The sequence below is a fragment of the Corythoichthys intestinalis genome, chromosome 2, assembly GCF_030265065.1.
Source record: "Corythoichthys intestinalis isolate RoL2023-P3 chromosome 2, ASM3026506v1, whole genome shotgun sequence".
NCBI classification, from domain to species: Eukaryota; Metazoa; Chordata; class Actinopteri; order Syngnathiformes; family Syngnathidae; genus Corythoichthys; species Corythoichthys intestinalis.
In genome coordinates, this window is record NC_080396.1 from 68,446,900 (window position 1) to 68,459,970 (window position 13,071).

Sequence of the window (13,071 nt, forward strand, 5' to 3'; positions counted from 1 at the left end):
ATGAAACAAAGGGTGAACTGCCAACAAAAAAGAAGAAGAAGATCTACTCCTTCTCCCGCCCCTACTAGTTGGAGCAACGTCAACGCAGGCAAGCGCTGCCTCCTAGCGACCGGAGGAATTCTCTTCAAGTTGGTCCCGTAAAAAAAATCATAAAAACCGGACATTTTAATGAATTTATAAAACCCGCCCGGACAACGAGGATACTGCGTGAAAGTAGGACTTGTCCGGGCAAAAGAGGACGTTTGGTCACCCTAGTCTAGATGCTTCACAGGGGTCAAACAAATCAAGCAGATATTTTGGTCAAAGGGCGTTTAGTATTTTGTAGACATGCAGTTGTATTTTATAATCTATCCTGAGTCAAAGGATAATTTGAAGTGTTGGAGTGAGGAAACCGAAGAAACTGGAGAAAACCCACGCAAGCATGGGGTGAACATGCAAACGCAACACAGAATTCTGGGATTCAACCCTTGATTTCAAACCTGTAAGGTGTGCAGGCGTGCTCGCCACTCAAACACTGTGTCACTGTGCAATATACAGTATAAATTATGATTGAGGCCTGGCGTCCACAAATATGTGGAGACAAGGGCGGACTGGCATACGGGGATACACGAACAGGGGAAAAATAAGTATTTGGTGAAAAATAAGTCAGAATGGGTGACTGTGGTCAAGCCAGCGGACGTTCGTTTTCCCAGCGGACGTTCGTTTTCCCCTGGTGAAATGAGCGGACCTAAATTTAGTGCACCTGAGTATCCCAAACATTTCTTAAATTCATTCCGAACGAGCGGCAAGGCAGTTGACTTTAGTGTGCTTGCGTTGTTCCCAACTCTTAAAAAACACTCTCAACACTCCAAAATATAACACGCCACCATTGTCATAATTTAAATAAGGAAATAAAGTCACCTGATCTTTAAACCGCTCCATCATGTGCGTTATGTGCGCTGTCGTGTCAGTACAATATTATGTGATTCCCCTTAGCAACGGGTCGTTTCAGTAGATGGTAGGTTACAGTTCTCATTTTTGTGGCACTGTAAATCCACAAATCTGAATAAATTCTGACCAAGGTTGGTGAATGTTAGTAGACCTCTCTGACTACTCCCATACTCAAAACTGAACTTTTGCTGTACGAATATTTGGAAAAATGAATTAAAAGCCCTATATGTATACTTTGATCAGGTTACAGTTCCCATTTTTGTGGTATTGTAAATCCACAATCTTGAATAAGTTTTGGCCAAGGTTGGTGAATTTTAGTAGTGGACATCCCTGACGGGGCGTGGCTTAGTGATGGCGTAATTGTCCCCCAACCCAGAGGTTGTGGGTTCCATTCTCTGCGCTGATGAACTTGTCTAAGTATCCTTGAGCAAGATATTCAACCCCACCTTGTTTCTGGTGCTGCATTACCAGTAGGTGATGGCAAGCTAGTGTCAAGTGCTTTAAGGGCCTTGAAAGGTGGGAAAGCGCTATACATGTACAGTATAACACCATTGGCCACTGCTTGTCGGCATTTTTACTGAACCGATATTTAGAAAAAGAATTAAATATCCCACATGGGAACTTTGATCTGGTTACAGGTTACATTTCTCACTTTTGTGGTACAGTAAATCAACAATTCTGAATAAAGGTTGGTAAATATTCGTGTAGTGGACCTCTCTGAGACTGACTACTCACAAACTCAAAACATTTTTACAGTACCAATATTTAGAAATTTTGAATTAAAAGTCCTACATGTGGAGTTTGATCAGGTTACACTTCTTTAATACTTTACCCATCTTATAGTTTATTGTATCAATGGCCTGTTTGTATTAAAATCACTACATTCTTTAAAATCACTACACTGTTGTAATGATTTTATTCTAGGCTCATTATGGGCTCAGGTTGTACAAAATCAAATGCTTTTTTCTTTCCCATCAAAGTACAGGTACAGGTATTTGTGTTGCTGGCTGGATGGCTTCCAATACCATCCATGAAGTGGGCCGGTCTTTCAATGACTCCCAGGCCACTCCACCCACCCCAAGTTCACCCCTGTGGAGACCACATTTTAGGCCACACTTGTACCAAATATTATTAGTTTGAGCCAAAATGTGATGTCCATGTATGTGGATGCCAGGTTCTAATGAGGTTAAATTAATATACTGTATTTTAAATGACCCAAAATAGTCACTTGCCCCATAAAGGGTTAAAAATAAAGAGCGTGAAAGTGAAGTGTTGGCACATACATACTCATTCATTTCTCCGAGGAGAGTTGGGATGGGGCCATACAGTCCTGACCTGGCTCCCCCTTGTTTTTAGTGCATCACACACCAAGGTTGTTGGATGGTTGGGACCTGGTGGAAGGTGGGGGGTTAGGGTGCCTCACGGTTACCTCCACACGGGGGGCCCTACCATCCCCGCACCTTTTTTTAACGCAGCAAACACATCATACTCCACAGGAGAGCTCTGGCAAAGGGCGGTGGGATGCGCAGCTGGGCTGAATTTCCATACTGCGGTCCCACTGCCCCAAGCCAAAATCTCCTATTTTAATGCATACATTGCACTACACTCCCCTCACAATCCCATCACGGTGCTGGGTTATGGCTGCCAGCCGGGAACCTGGCAGCCACAGTAATAGGGTGGTAGGTGGGTCCCACACTTTTTTTCTATGGCATGGCTCCCGAGGCATGGCCTCCTCTCTGCCTGGAGTGGGGGGAGGTCGGGGCTCCGGTCTCGCGTCGCCCCACGGCAGCTTCTCGGCGTTCTACTGCCTCCGCCTTCCCCTCTCTTCTCTCACTAGGTATCCGCACTGTGCTCCGCCGCGGATCGCTGGCTGGGCGGCGGTGTATCGGCTGGATGTTGCCTGCTACGGCGGGGGACCCTGCCCTGCCCTGGGCTTGGTGGGCCGCTGGGGGCCCCGTGGCATGCCGTGTTGGCTGGGGGGCTGCGGCGACGGCTCGTGGCCCGGGTGGGCGGATGGGGTTGGGGACGGTTGTGGGGTTGGTGGTGCGTCCCCTCTTGCCATCCCCGAGGGCCGGTAGATGGGCGCGCGGGTGGCCCGGGAGACCACCCTGAATTCCGGAGGGTGGACGAGGGCTCCTTTGCTGGGCTGCGGGAGGAGGGATGGGCTGCGCTGCCACCCCCCGGGCTGGCTGGGTGGGGGCCGTGGCCCTGTGTCGGCGCCCGCGTGGCGTCTCCGCTCGTCTGCGTGGCTGCTGAATGCCCGGCGGGGCTCGCGTGCGGCTGGATGTTATTGGGCGCGCTCGGGCGGGGTGTCCTGGTGCCGGGACTGGCGATGGGGCGCCGTGGGGTCGGTCGCCAACGGGCTTACACTCACAAGGGATTCACACGATTACTGGGTTCTAGATCACAGAGATGATTTGTGTACACTCTACTCCTTTCTATCACTTAGCTTATAGACTCCCCCACCTTCTTCCCCCGCTTTCCCTAGTCAACAGGCCCCCCACATGGTGTCAACCGGAAATACATTTAGCTGACGATAGCACTAACATATTTGTAGTTAGTGTAGTTAGGCGTTAGATGTATTTCTTGTTGTTGTTTGTGTTTCTTGTCTTTCTTCTCTTGTGTTTTTTTTCCTCTGTTCCCCCATAACCCCTTCCTGTTCGCTGTTTTGTCATAGTAAATGAGGTATGTTGAATGATCACAAAGGGAGTATGTCAGACTCTCAATGTGAAACATTAAAACTGTTCAGACTATCCGGGCACTTAGACTTCCATTCTCCGTGTCAAACAGCTGAACAGGACAGGTTAAAAATAAAAAAAACAATTCTGGCCAAGGTTGGTAAATATTCATGTAGTGGACCTCTCTGAGACTGACTACTCACAAACTCAAAACATTTTTACAGTACCAATATTTAGAAATTGTGAATTAAAAGTCCTACATGTGGAGTTTGAGCAGGTTACACTTCTCTAATACTTTAACCATCTTATGGTTTATTGTATCAATGGCCTGTTTGTATTAAAATTACTACATTCTTTAAAATCACTACACTGTTGTAATGATTTTACTCTAGGCTCATTAAGGGCTCAGGTTGTACAAAATCAAGTGCTTTTTTTTCTTTCCCATCAACGTAGAGGTACAGGTATTTGTGTTGCCGGCTGGATGGCTTCCAATACCATCCATGAAGTGGGCCGGTCTTTCAATGACTCCCAGGCCACTCCGCCCACCCCAAGTTCACCCCTGTGGATACCACATTTTAGGCCACAATTGTACTAAATATTATTAGTTTGAGCCAAAATGTGATGTCCATGTATGTGGATGCCAGGTTCTAATGGGGTTAAATTAATCTTTTTAAATGACCCAAAATAGTCGCTTGCCCCATAAAGGGTTAAAAATAAAGCGCGTGAAAGTAAAGGCCCAGTTTGTTATGTTTGCGGGGGTGATGCAGCGCCCCCTCGCGGCTCACCCCGTCCCCTCCGTGACGTCAATTCAGCACTGAGAGTGAGACAGCTCCCTCCCCCCTCGAAACCCAGCGCGCCTGCACGTTGCATGGGTCCCCAGCTATCGATACACATTTACCCGCTGTGATCCGTCCCAGCGACGTAAAACTGTGGGATTACGGGACGGGGCATAGAAGAGTCGGACGGGAGAGGGATGGGGGGGACAATCGGTTGGTCATCGTAAGGATAACTGAAAGCCGAGCCCACCCTTTCACTTGACAACGCGACAACAAGCTGGCAGAAAGGTATGGGAATGCCATACTACCCTCTTAAATGTTAATAAGACGCCAAGTCCGGATTGACCGTGCATGCGTGCCTTTGCGCGTGACATTCGGTGCGGCTACCAGCAAATGGATGCTGACTGAAAGACAAAACGACCCGTCGACAAGTGATGCTTAAAGAGCGTATTTGTGCGAAATGGAAGCGCACATTTCCTATCATTTGCGCCGGTGGCAACGATGAGTAAATGTATCGACGCTGCGGCACTTGGACTTGGCACGCAGCGTAGTAGGCTTGCGATGCACGCCGCACGTCGGCTATTTGAGTGTCAACATCCTCGGTTATTTTAAGATTGAGCTTCCTGCATGCGTGCATGCATGGTCGCGTGCGTGAGCGCGCGCGCGTGCGCATTTTCCAGGCCCACTGATTGTTGATTGTCTGATTTCCACGCTCCTCTTTTCGCCGTGGTTCTTCTCATGCGGTTGTGCAGTCCAAGTCATGGAGCTGCTGTGGGATCTCTATATGTATGAAATGGGCACATGTGCGCCTCCCCTCCCGTCCTCCAAAACTCCTTCTCTTCCTGCACACAAACAGCCTCACGGGGGCGATTATGCAATTCATCATTTTCCACTATACTTCAGATTTGATGCATGGAGGAAATCATACTGAGGTTTGGTCGGTGCCGTCATCTCAGTGTGAGCAGTGCAACCATGCTTTCGTCGACTCATTCATAAAGCCTACACTGGTTGATGGCTCCACTGGGCAGGCTTTGCTTCCATTCATAGGCAGCAAAGTGAGGATTTTCTGCACGATTTAGACAGAGGGTACTTTTTCTTTGTATGCATAATTATACTCAAGATTTGTTTAGGGTATACCCTGGACTGGTCATTCGAATCAATTGCATAGCACATATACTGTAAACAATGATTCAGACTGACATTTACAAGAAGGACCATTTTAAGACCTTAAAGAAACTGCATGCATGTGTTTTGTACACAACAAATCAAATGGTTTTCAAATCAGAAGCCACCAAAAAAAAACTTTATCACAGCAACTATTTAATTTTTTCTAAAAGGGTGATCATAACAAAATGCTTACAATACCTGTTTTTTAACAGTGATAACATTAGGCAATTATTTTAAACCTTGTTGTTCTAGTATACTCTGTACAATGACAATAAAGGCTTTCTGTTCTGTTCTATTCTATTCTATTCTATTCTATTCTATTCTATTCTATTCTATTCTATTCTATTCTATTCTATTCTATTCTATTCTATTCTATTCAACAAGAATAATGAAGTCACTGCACATGATTTGCTTTAGTGGGCCTCAAAAAAATTATGTGGAGGTCCAAATCTTGCTATCGGGGTATGAGTTTGACACCTGTGCCCTTAAAAGAGTAATAACAGTACACTGTAAATGCTAATATAAAACTTAAATAAATATGATAAATGAACCAAACTAAATTATTATCAGCATGTTGTGAACACTAATTTTTAATTAGTAAGTACCAATTTGGGGCTATTTCGCGGTTTTTTGACACCAAAACATTCCCACACACGTCCACGGTGAACGGTGCCATCAACCAGAGCTCTCTTCAGCACCTTCTCTTCCTTTACTTATTTTAACATTGATTTGGTAAGTAAATATTTAACTCTTTCATAAACTGTCACGTTGCTGCAACACGACAGTTTATAAAACAGTAATATATTGTAGCCACTGTTCTTTACCTGTTCCGCCGCAATTGCTTCTTCTTCCTGCCTTCGACGGAGGCGGACGTGTTTTTCGTCCCTGCTGCCGCTTGCTGTTATCCTCGTCAGTCGTCTGTCTGCTTTTTTTTGTATTTCCTCTGTGGATCAATTGCGCTGGTCTCTCATACAAAAATGGATCTGATTAGTTGGTCTATCAGCGCAATTGACAAAATTTTTTCAACAAGACACGATGCACCAGGAGAGCCGTCTTGCCCTGATGGCACCTTCGCTGCTGGTTACGTGAGAAATTCATGGGATCACTGGAAACTAGCATGTCTTACTGTCCTATCCGTGGAAGATATCTAGGATATTTGGCTGTTTGGCGTGACGGTTGTGGGGTTCCTTCTGCTTGGCTTAGGAGGTGCCCTGCTCTACCAGAAAGTTTCCAAGACGGCAGCTTTCAAGGAAATCAACAAATTGACCACGGATCAAACGGTGCGATTCAAGGCACTGGAAGATCGCGTTTGTCAGGAAACGGGCGGCAGGTGGTGTGTGGACCCAAAAGCAGGGAAAGGGCGGCAAAGCAGATTGACGGTGCAAAAATGATTTAATTAAGACAAGCGAAAAACAAAGTACCAACAAATAATGACGAGATCCCAAAAAACACAGCAGCAAACAAAAGCCCAGGTTACTAACAAAAGGCTGGGTATCAAAAACTTACTGAGGGGAGCACGAGGGCTTGGAGAAAACTGGCGAGAACAGGTTCGGACGTGCACATGGACATTGACAATGACGCAACAAGGTGTGAAAAGAAACTGGGAGCTTATATACACACAGACAAGGGGTAACGACACAACGAGGAACAGTTGAGCACAGGAGGATTCAGGTTAGAGGATACACTAGGAGCAGGCACAACAGGTGAAATCAATGGGCAATCACAGGGACAAGTCACACTAGGAGAAAACCAACACAAAACCTAAGAGCGTCGAAGCTCGGACCGTGAACTGGCTCCATGGACTCACGGTGCGGTCCGAAGAGGGCTGGAGAAAAGTGGATACTATTTTGCGCCAGGTGACGGAACTGTCAGGGCAGGTGACTGAACTGTCGGGGCAGACCGCGATTATTGGCAATGACTTAAGGGACCTTAGATCTCACCTACGCCATGAGGAATGCGAATTTGACTGAAGACCAACAGTATTTGGACATATTAAATTACTTATTCGGCTTAATTTGATTATAATTTTCCTTTCCCTTCCCGAACTCCCTTATCTTCCCCCACCTCTCCTTTCTACGGGGAAGAGCCGCGCAGATGTTCCTATCTTTTGCCCTTGAGCTCTTCCTAAAGCCGGTTGCAGGGCTCTGCGACTTTTATTTGGTCTAAAGACACCTACAAATACTGATACACTTGCACACACACACACTCACAAACACCCCCCCCCCCTTCAGTCTGCCACCGCCTTTTTCTCACTATTATTGATTTACCCCGCTCCCTCCAGCCATGACTGGAAGTTCTCCTTTTTTTTCATTAAAAAAATCCCTGCATGTGACCTGTGCGTCGTGTCATACCCGTGCTATGTTGTAGGATATATGTGTGTCTACTTGTAACTTGCTCCGTAATTTCTGAAGAAGAGAGAGAAGTGGCGGTGCGGAACAAAGTCTGCAGCGGCCCGATGCTCACTCATCGAACGGAATTTCGTTGCATCTGTTGTCATGAGCTGGTGTCAATGAAAAATAAATCTCTGAATCTGAATGGATGATGGGTTGTGGCAACCATGACTGAGAGTAGTGATTGCAATATAGCGTATTGTTTCTTGGGGTCGTGCGATGTGTGGGGCACAAGAAACACAAGTGTTAAAAACATAAGCCAGGTTCTGCCATTTTTCTCCATATTGCTCACCACAGTATTTACTTACCAAATCGATGTGACGGTGTTGAAGAGAGCTCTGGTTATGTGATATAAGGTTCTACTACTGATTGGTCATTTCACACTAAGCCTTAACAAAACATCCATTGAGTGTTCTCCCTTCATTTATTTGGGGGTAGGGTAATTCATTTTATTAATTAAATTAGTATGTGCTGTTTATATTGTTGAATTATTTCAGGTTAAAAAAATAAATAAATAAGTTCACCTGCATATGACGAATGAGCAGCATTAAAGCTAACTAAGGTGTCACTTTAGTACTGGAAGTTTGCAATAAGTAAGTTACTGTAATGTAATTTTAGTCAAGTTATTTTGAGTACTGCAAACTCCAAATAAATAAGTTTATTATCTAATTCAATCAAGCTAATTTGAGTACTGCAAACTCAAAATAAACAATTTACTATAATCCAGTTAATAAGGTTAATTTGAGTCCTTAAAACGAAGTAAATTGCATCTAATTAAAGTAAGTAGCATACATTACATTTTCTAAGGCAGCAAGTTTGCATTAAAAAAAAAAGTAAAGTCAACTTATCATATTTTACAGTAAACAACATACCTCCTATCTTGTTAAACATGCACACAACTAGCCATATCCTTTGTAAGAATTTAGTAGTCTTCAGTAAACATTTTCTAAGGCAGCAATTTGAATTAAAAAAAAAAAAAGTAAAGTCAATTTATCATATTTTACAGTAAACAACATACCTCCTATCTTGTTAAACATGCACACAACTAGCCATATCCTTTGTAAGAATTTAGTAGTCTTCAGTAAACATCACAGTCATGCCCGTTTATTTTTCTTTCATTGTATGAAAGTTTTTTTTTATAATAATAATAAAACAAGAGCTAATGTAATGTGAATGTTCATATTTTTTTAAGAAAACTGGTATCCTATAGTTCAATTTCATACCCAAATATTTAATAAAAAAAAAAAAAAATAAAAAAAAAATTAAAACTACCGGTACCGATACGGCACTTAATTGACGTCCTCATTATCGGCGAGTACTAAGAAAAAAACATGCCGATGCTGTGCAATATCAACTTTTCAAGATCTAGTTTCTAACTGCTGTTTGCCCTACCCAAGATGGCAGCCAGCTACGCTTGCTATCGTAGAAAAAAAGAAGCTCTTGTCACACTTCCCAAGATGGTGATTGACATCCACTCGTGTGACGTCCAATCATCCATCTGCTGTGAATTTAAATGAGTTTATCACGAGTAGATATCCAATCCATTTGAAGACGGAGGGTGGCAATGAATTAACTTTTGTTCATTCACTGCCACCCTCCCATTTCAAAAGGATTGGACATCAAGCGCAGTCAGTGGCAGCCAATGAGTTGCATTGCGTCTGACCAAGCCATGATAGCAATTACTTAACATTAAAGTGAGTATGCAGTAATTTAGTATTAAAAGGAAAATAAAACACTTTCCAAAAAAAAAAAAAACGCGGTTTCGTACAACATTGTAATCGGTATTGGGAGCCAAACATTTTTATCAGTGCAACACTATTTAAAACACCTGTCATACAAACAAAACTGTGTTTAATTAAAATGCATTTTATGATCTTGTCCTATAGGTCACATTCTCAGCTGTCCCTCCTCCATCCACTCTAACCTGCTGGGTTGGGGAAACCCCTGATGAGTGGGACCTGTATCCATGAGCCCCGTGCCCCTTCCCCCTCCCTGTCAGGCTTTAGTACCCCGGTATCAGAACCCCCTTATCGGAGACTTGATGGTGGCACCCCTGCCCGCACCCCGGAAACGGACCTGACCCCTACACAGTGTGTCCTCCGAAACGTGTTGTCAATTGACACTAGTGGGTCGGGGGCACCGGGAGGCAGCAGCCCCACTCCCAGTGATGGACCTTCAGGCCACTTTGATAATAGTGTGCTAAAACTACACGAACATGATGCCTGCCAGTGTGGAAGTGGCGCCGAGGCGGGCCACAGTCCAGAGGCAGGTGCTGTCCGGAGCCATTCGGAAAATATTCGGCTCCAATCGGGTAGTGGAGGTTTTTTGGAGGGTCTGTTTGGCTGCCTAAAACCTGTGTGGACCATGATCGGAAAGGCCTACTCTACTGAACATAAGCATAGCCATGAAGGTAAGTGAAATCCCAAATAATGACCTTATGACAGACCAGTTTCTCTACTGCTTCTATTTTCAAATATTTTAGAGAAATCTTTCAATTCCAGACTTGAAAAATTCTTAGAGAAACATCAAATAATACAGTAAATGTAGGTCAGTATTGTTCAAAGAGCTACTTCAATGGCAATAATGGAACCAAGTAAAACAAATGAAAAATGCACTTGACCAAAATAAATACGCATTTGGTATTTTCTAAAGTAGGCCTTTGACACAATTAATCATATTTTTATAAAGTAATTTAAAAATATGGCATAACTGGGGACAAAATGAAAAGTTGTCTAACAGGTAGGGTACAATATGTAAAAATAGAAATAACATCTGACAAATTTATTTTATCATGTGAGGTTTCCAGGGGTCAGTGTTGAAGCCTCAACTTATCACTGTGTTCACTGCTGGCCAAAAAATATTGGCACCCCTGCAATTCTGTCAGATAATGCTCAGTTTCTCCCAGAAAATGATTGCAATTAAAAATTCTTTGGTAATAATATCTTCATTTATTTTGCTTGCTTTGAAAAAATGGATGAAAAAAAAATTAAATCATTATTATTTTACACGTGGCGGCACGGTGGCTGAGTGGTTAGCACGTCTGCCTCACAGTTCTGAGATCAAGGGTTCAATCCCGGGCTTCGGCCTTCCTGTGTGGAGTTTGCATGTTCTCCCCGTGCCTGCGTGGGTTTCCTCCGGGAACTCCGGTTTCCTCCCACATCCCAAAAACATGCATGGTAGGCTGATTGAACACTCTAAATTGCCCGTAGGTATGAGTGTGTGCGTGAATGGTTGTATGTCTCCTTGTGCCCTGCAATTGGCTGGCAACCAGTTCAGGGTGTCCCCTGCCTACTGCCCCGAGTTAGCTGGGTTAGGCTCCAGCACCTCCGCGACCCTCGTGAGGAAAAGCGGCATGGAAAATGAATGAATGAATATTATTTTACACAAAAAAAACCAGAAATGGGCCGGACAAAAGTATTGGCACCCTCACCCTAATACTTGGTAGCACAACCTTGAGACAAAATAATTGCCACTTCCGGTATCCATCAATGAAATTCTTACAGTGCTCTGCTGGAATTTTTGACCATTCTTCTTTGGCCAAGTGCTCCAGGTCTCTGAGATTTGAAGGGTGCCTTCTCCAAACTACCATTTTCAGATCTCTCCACAGGTGTTGTGGGGGATTCAGGTCTGGACTCATTGCTGGCCACTTTAGAAGTCTCCAGTGCTTTTTCCCAAACCATTTTGTAGTGCTTTTGAAGTGTGTTTTGGGTCATTGTCCTGCTGGAAGACCCATGACCTCCGAGGGAGACTCAGCTTTCTCACACTGGGCCAAACATTATGCTGCAAAATTTTGGGGTAGTTTTCAGACTTCATAATGCCATGCAGACGGTCAAGCAGTCCAGTGCCAGAGGCAGGAAAGCAACCACAAAATATCAGGGAACCTCCACCATGTTTGACTGTGGGGGACCGTGTTCTTTTTTAAAAGGCCTGGTCTTTTTCCTGTAAACTCTATGTTGATGCCTTTTCCCAAAAAGCTCTACATTTGTCTCATCTGACCAGAGAAAATTCTTCCAAAACGTTTTCGGCGGTCTCAGGTAAGTTTTGGCAAACACCAGCCTGGCTTTTTCATTTCTCTGGGTCAGAAGTGGGGTCTTCCTGGTTATCCTACTATAGAGTCCCTTTTCATTAAGACACCGACGGATAGTATGGGTTGACACTGTTGTACCCTCGGACTCCAGGACAGCTTGAACTTGTTTGGATGTTAGCCGAGGTTCCTTGTCCACCATCTACACAATCTTTCGTTGAAATCTCTCGTCATTTTTTCTTTTCCGTCCACATCTGGGGAAGTTAGCCACGCTGCCATGGGCTTTACACTTATTGATGACACTGCGCATGGTAGACAGAGGAACATTCAGGTCTCTGGAGATGGACTTGTAGCCTTGAGATTGCCAATGCTTCCTCACAATATTGGTTCTCAAGTCCTCATACAGTTCTTCTTTCTTTTCTTCATTCTCAATGTGATACACACAAGGACATGGGATAGAGGTTGAGTCAACTTGAATCCATTTTAACTGGCTGCAAGTGGGATTTAGTTATTGCCACTACCTGTTATATGCTACAGGTAAGTAACAGGTGCTGTAATTAAAAATTAGAGAAACATCACATGATTTTCAAAGAGTGCCAATGCTCTCGTTCGGCCCATTTTTGGAGTTTTGTGTAAAATGATAATGATTTAATTTTTTCCCCCATTCTCTTTTGTGTTTTTTCATTGCAAGCAAAATCAACGAAGATATTACTACCAAAGCATTTGTAATTGCAATCATTTTGTATATAAATGATATTTTTAATGTACAGTGGTATGTTGACATACGATCCTTTGGACATCCGATGTACAATTTGACTTGTCATTTGTCTCGAAATACGACGACATGCTCGAAATACGCCGATTTATGACAGCATCAGAATTTCATTATTTTCCAGCACGGCACATTTTCTTTTCACATGGGTCCCAAGAAGGTGAGTGCAGGAGGTGAAAAAAGGAAAAAAGTGATACTGACCAGTGAAATTAAGAAGAAAATGAAATAAAAATATAAGCGTGGTGTGTGTGTGAGTGAAGTGGCTCGACATTATGGCTGTTCTTCTCCCACCTCCGGTTTTCATTCTCTATAATTTAAGGTGACAATAAAAACG

At 43.8% G+C, this 13,071-nt stretch overlaps 1 protein-coding gene across 1 annotated transcript in view; it reads left to right on the top strand.

The window, feature by feature from the left end:
• The first annotated feature begins 4,453 nt into the window (after positions 1–4,453).
• map3k12 (mitogen-activated protein kinase kinase kinase 12) overlaps positions 4,454–13,071 on the top strand; it is a 48,426-nt gene continuing 39,808 nt past the window's right edge. Inside the window, exons 1-2 of the mRNA XM_057824880.1 lie at positions 4,454–4,672; positions 9,828–10,351. Coding sequence (XP_057680863.1) covers positions 9,889–10,351 — 463 coding nt within the window. The 5' untranslated portion in view covers positions 4,454–4,672; positions 9,828–9,888. The remainder of the gene's footprint in view (positions 4,673–9,827; positions 10,352–13,071) is intronic.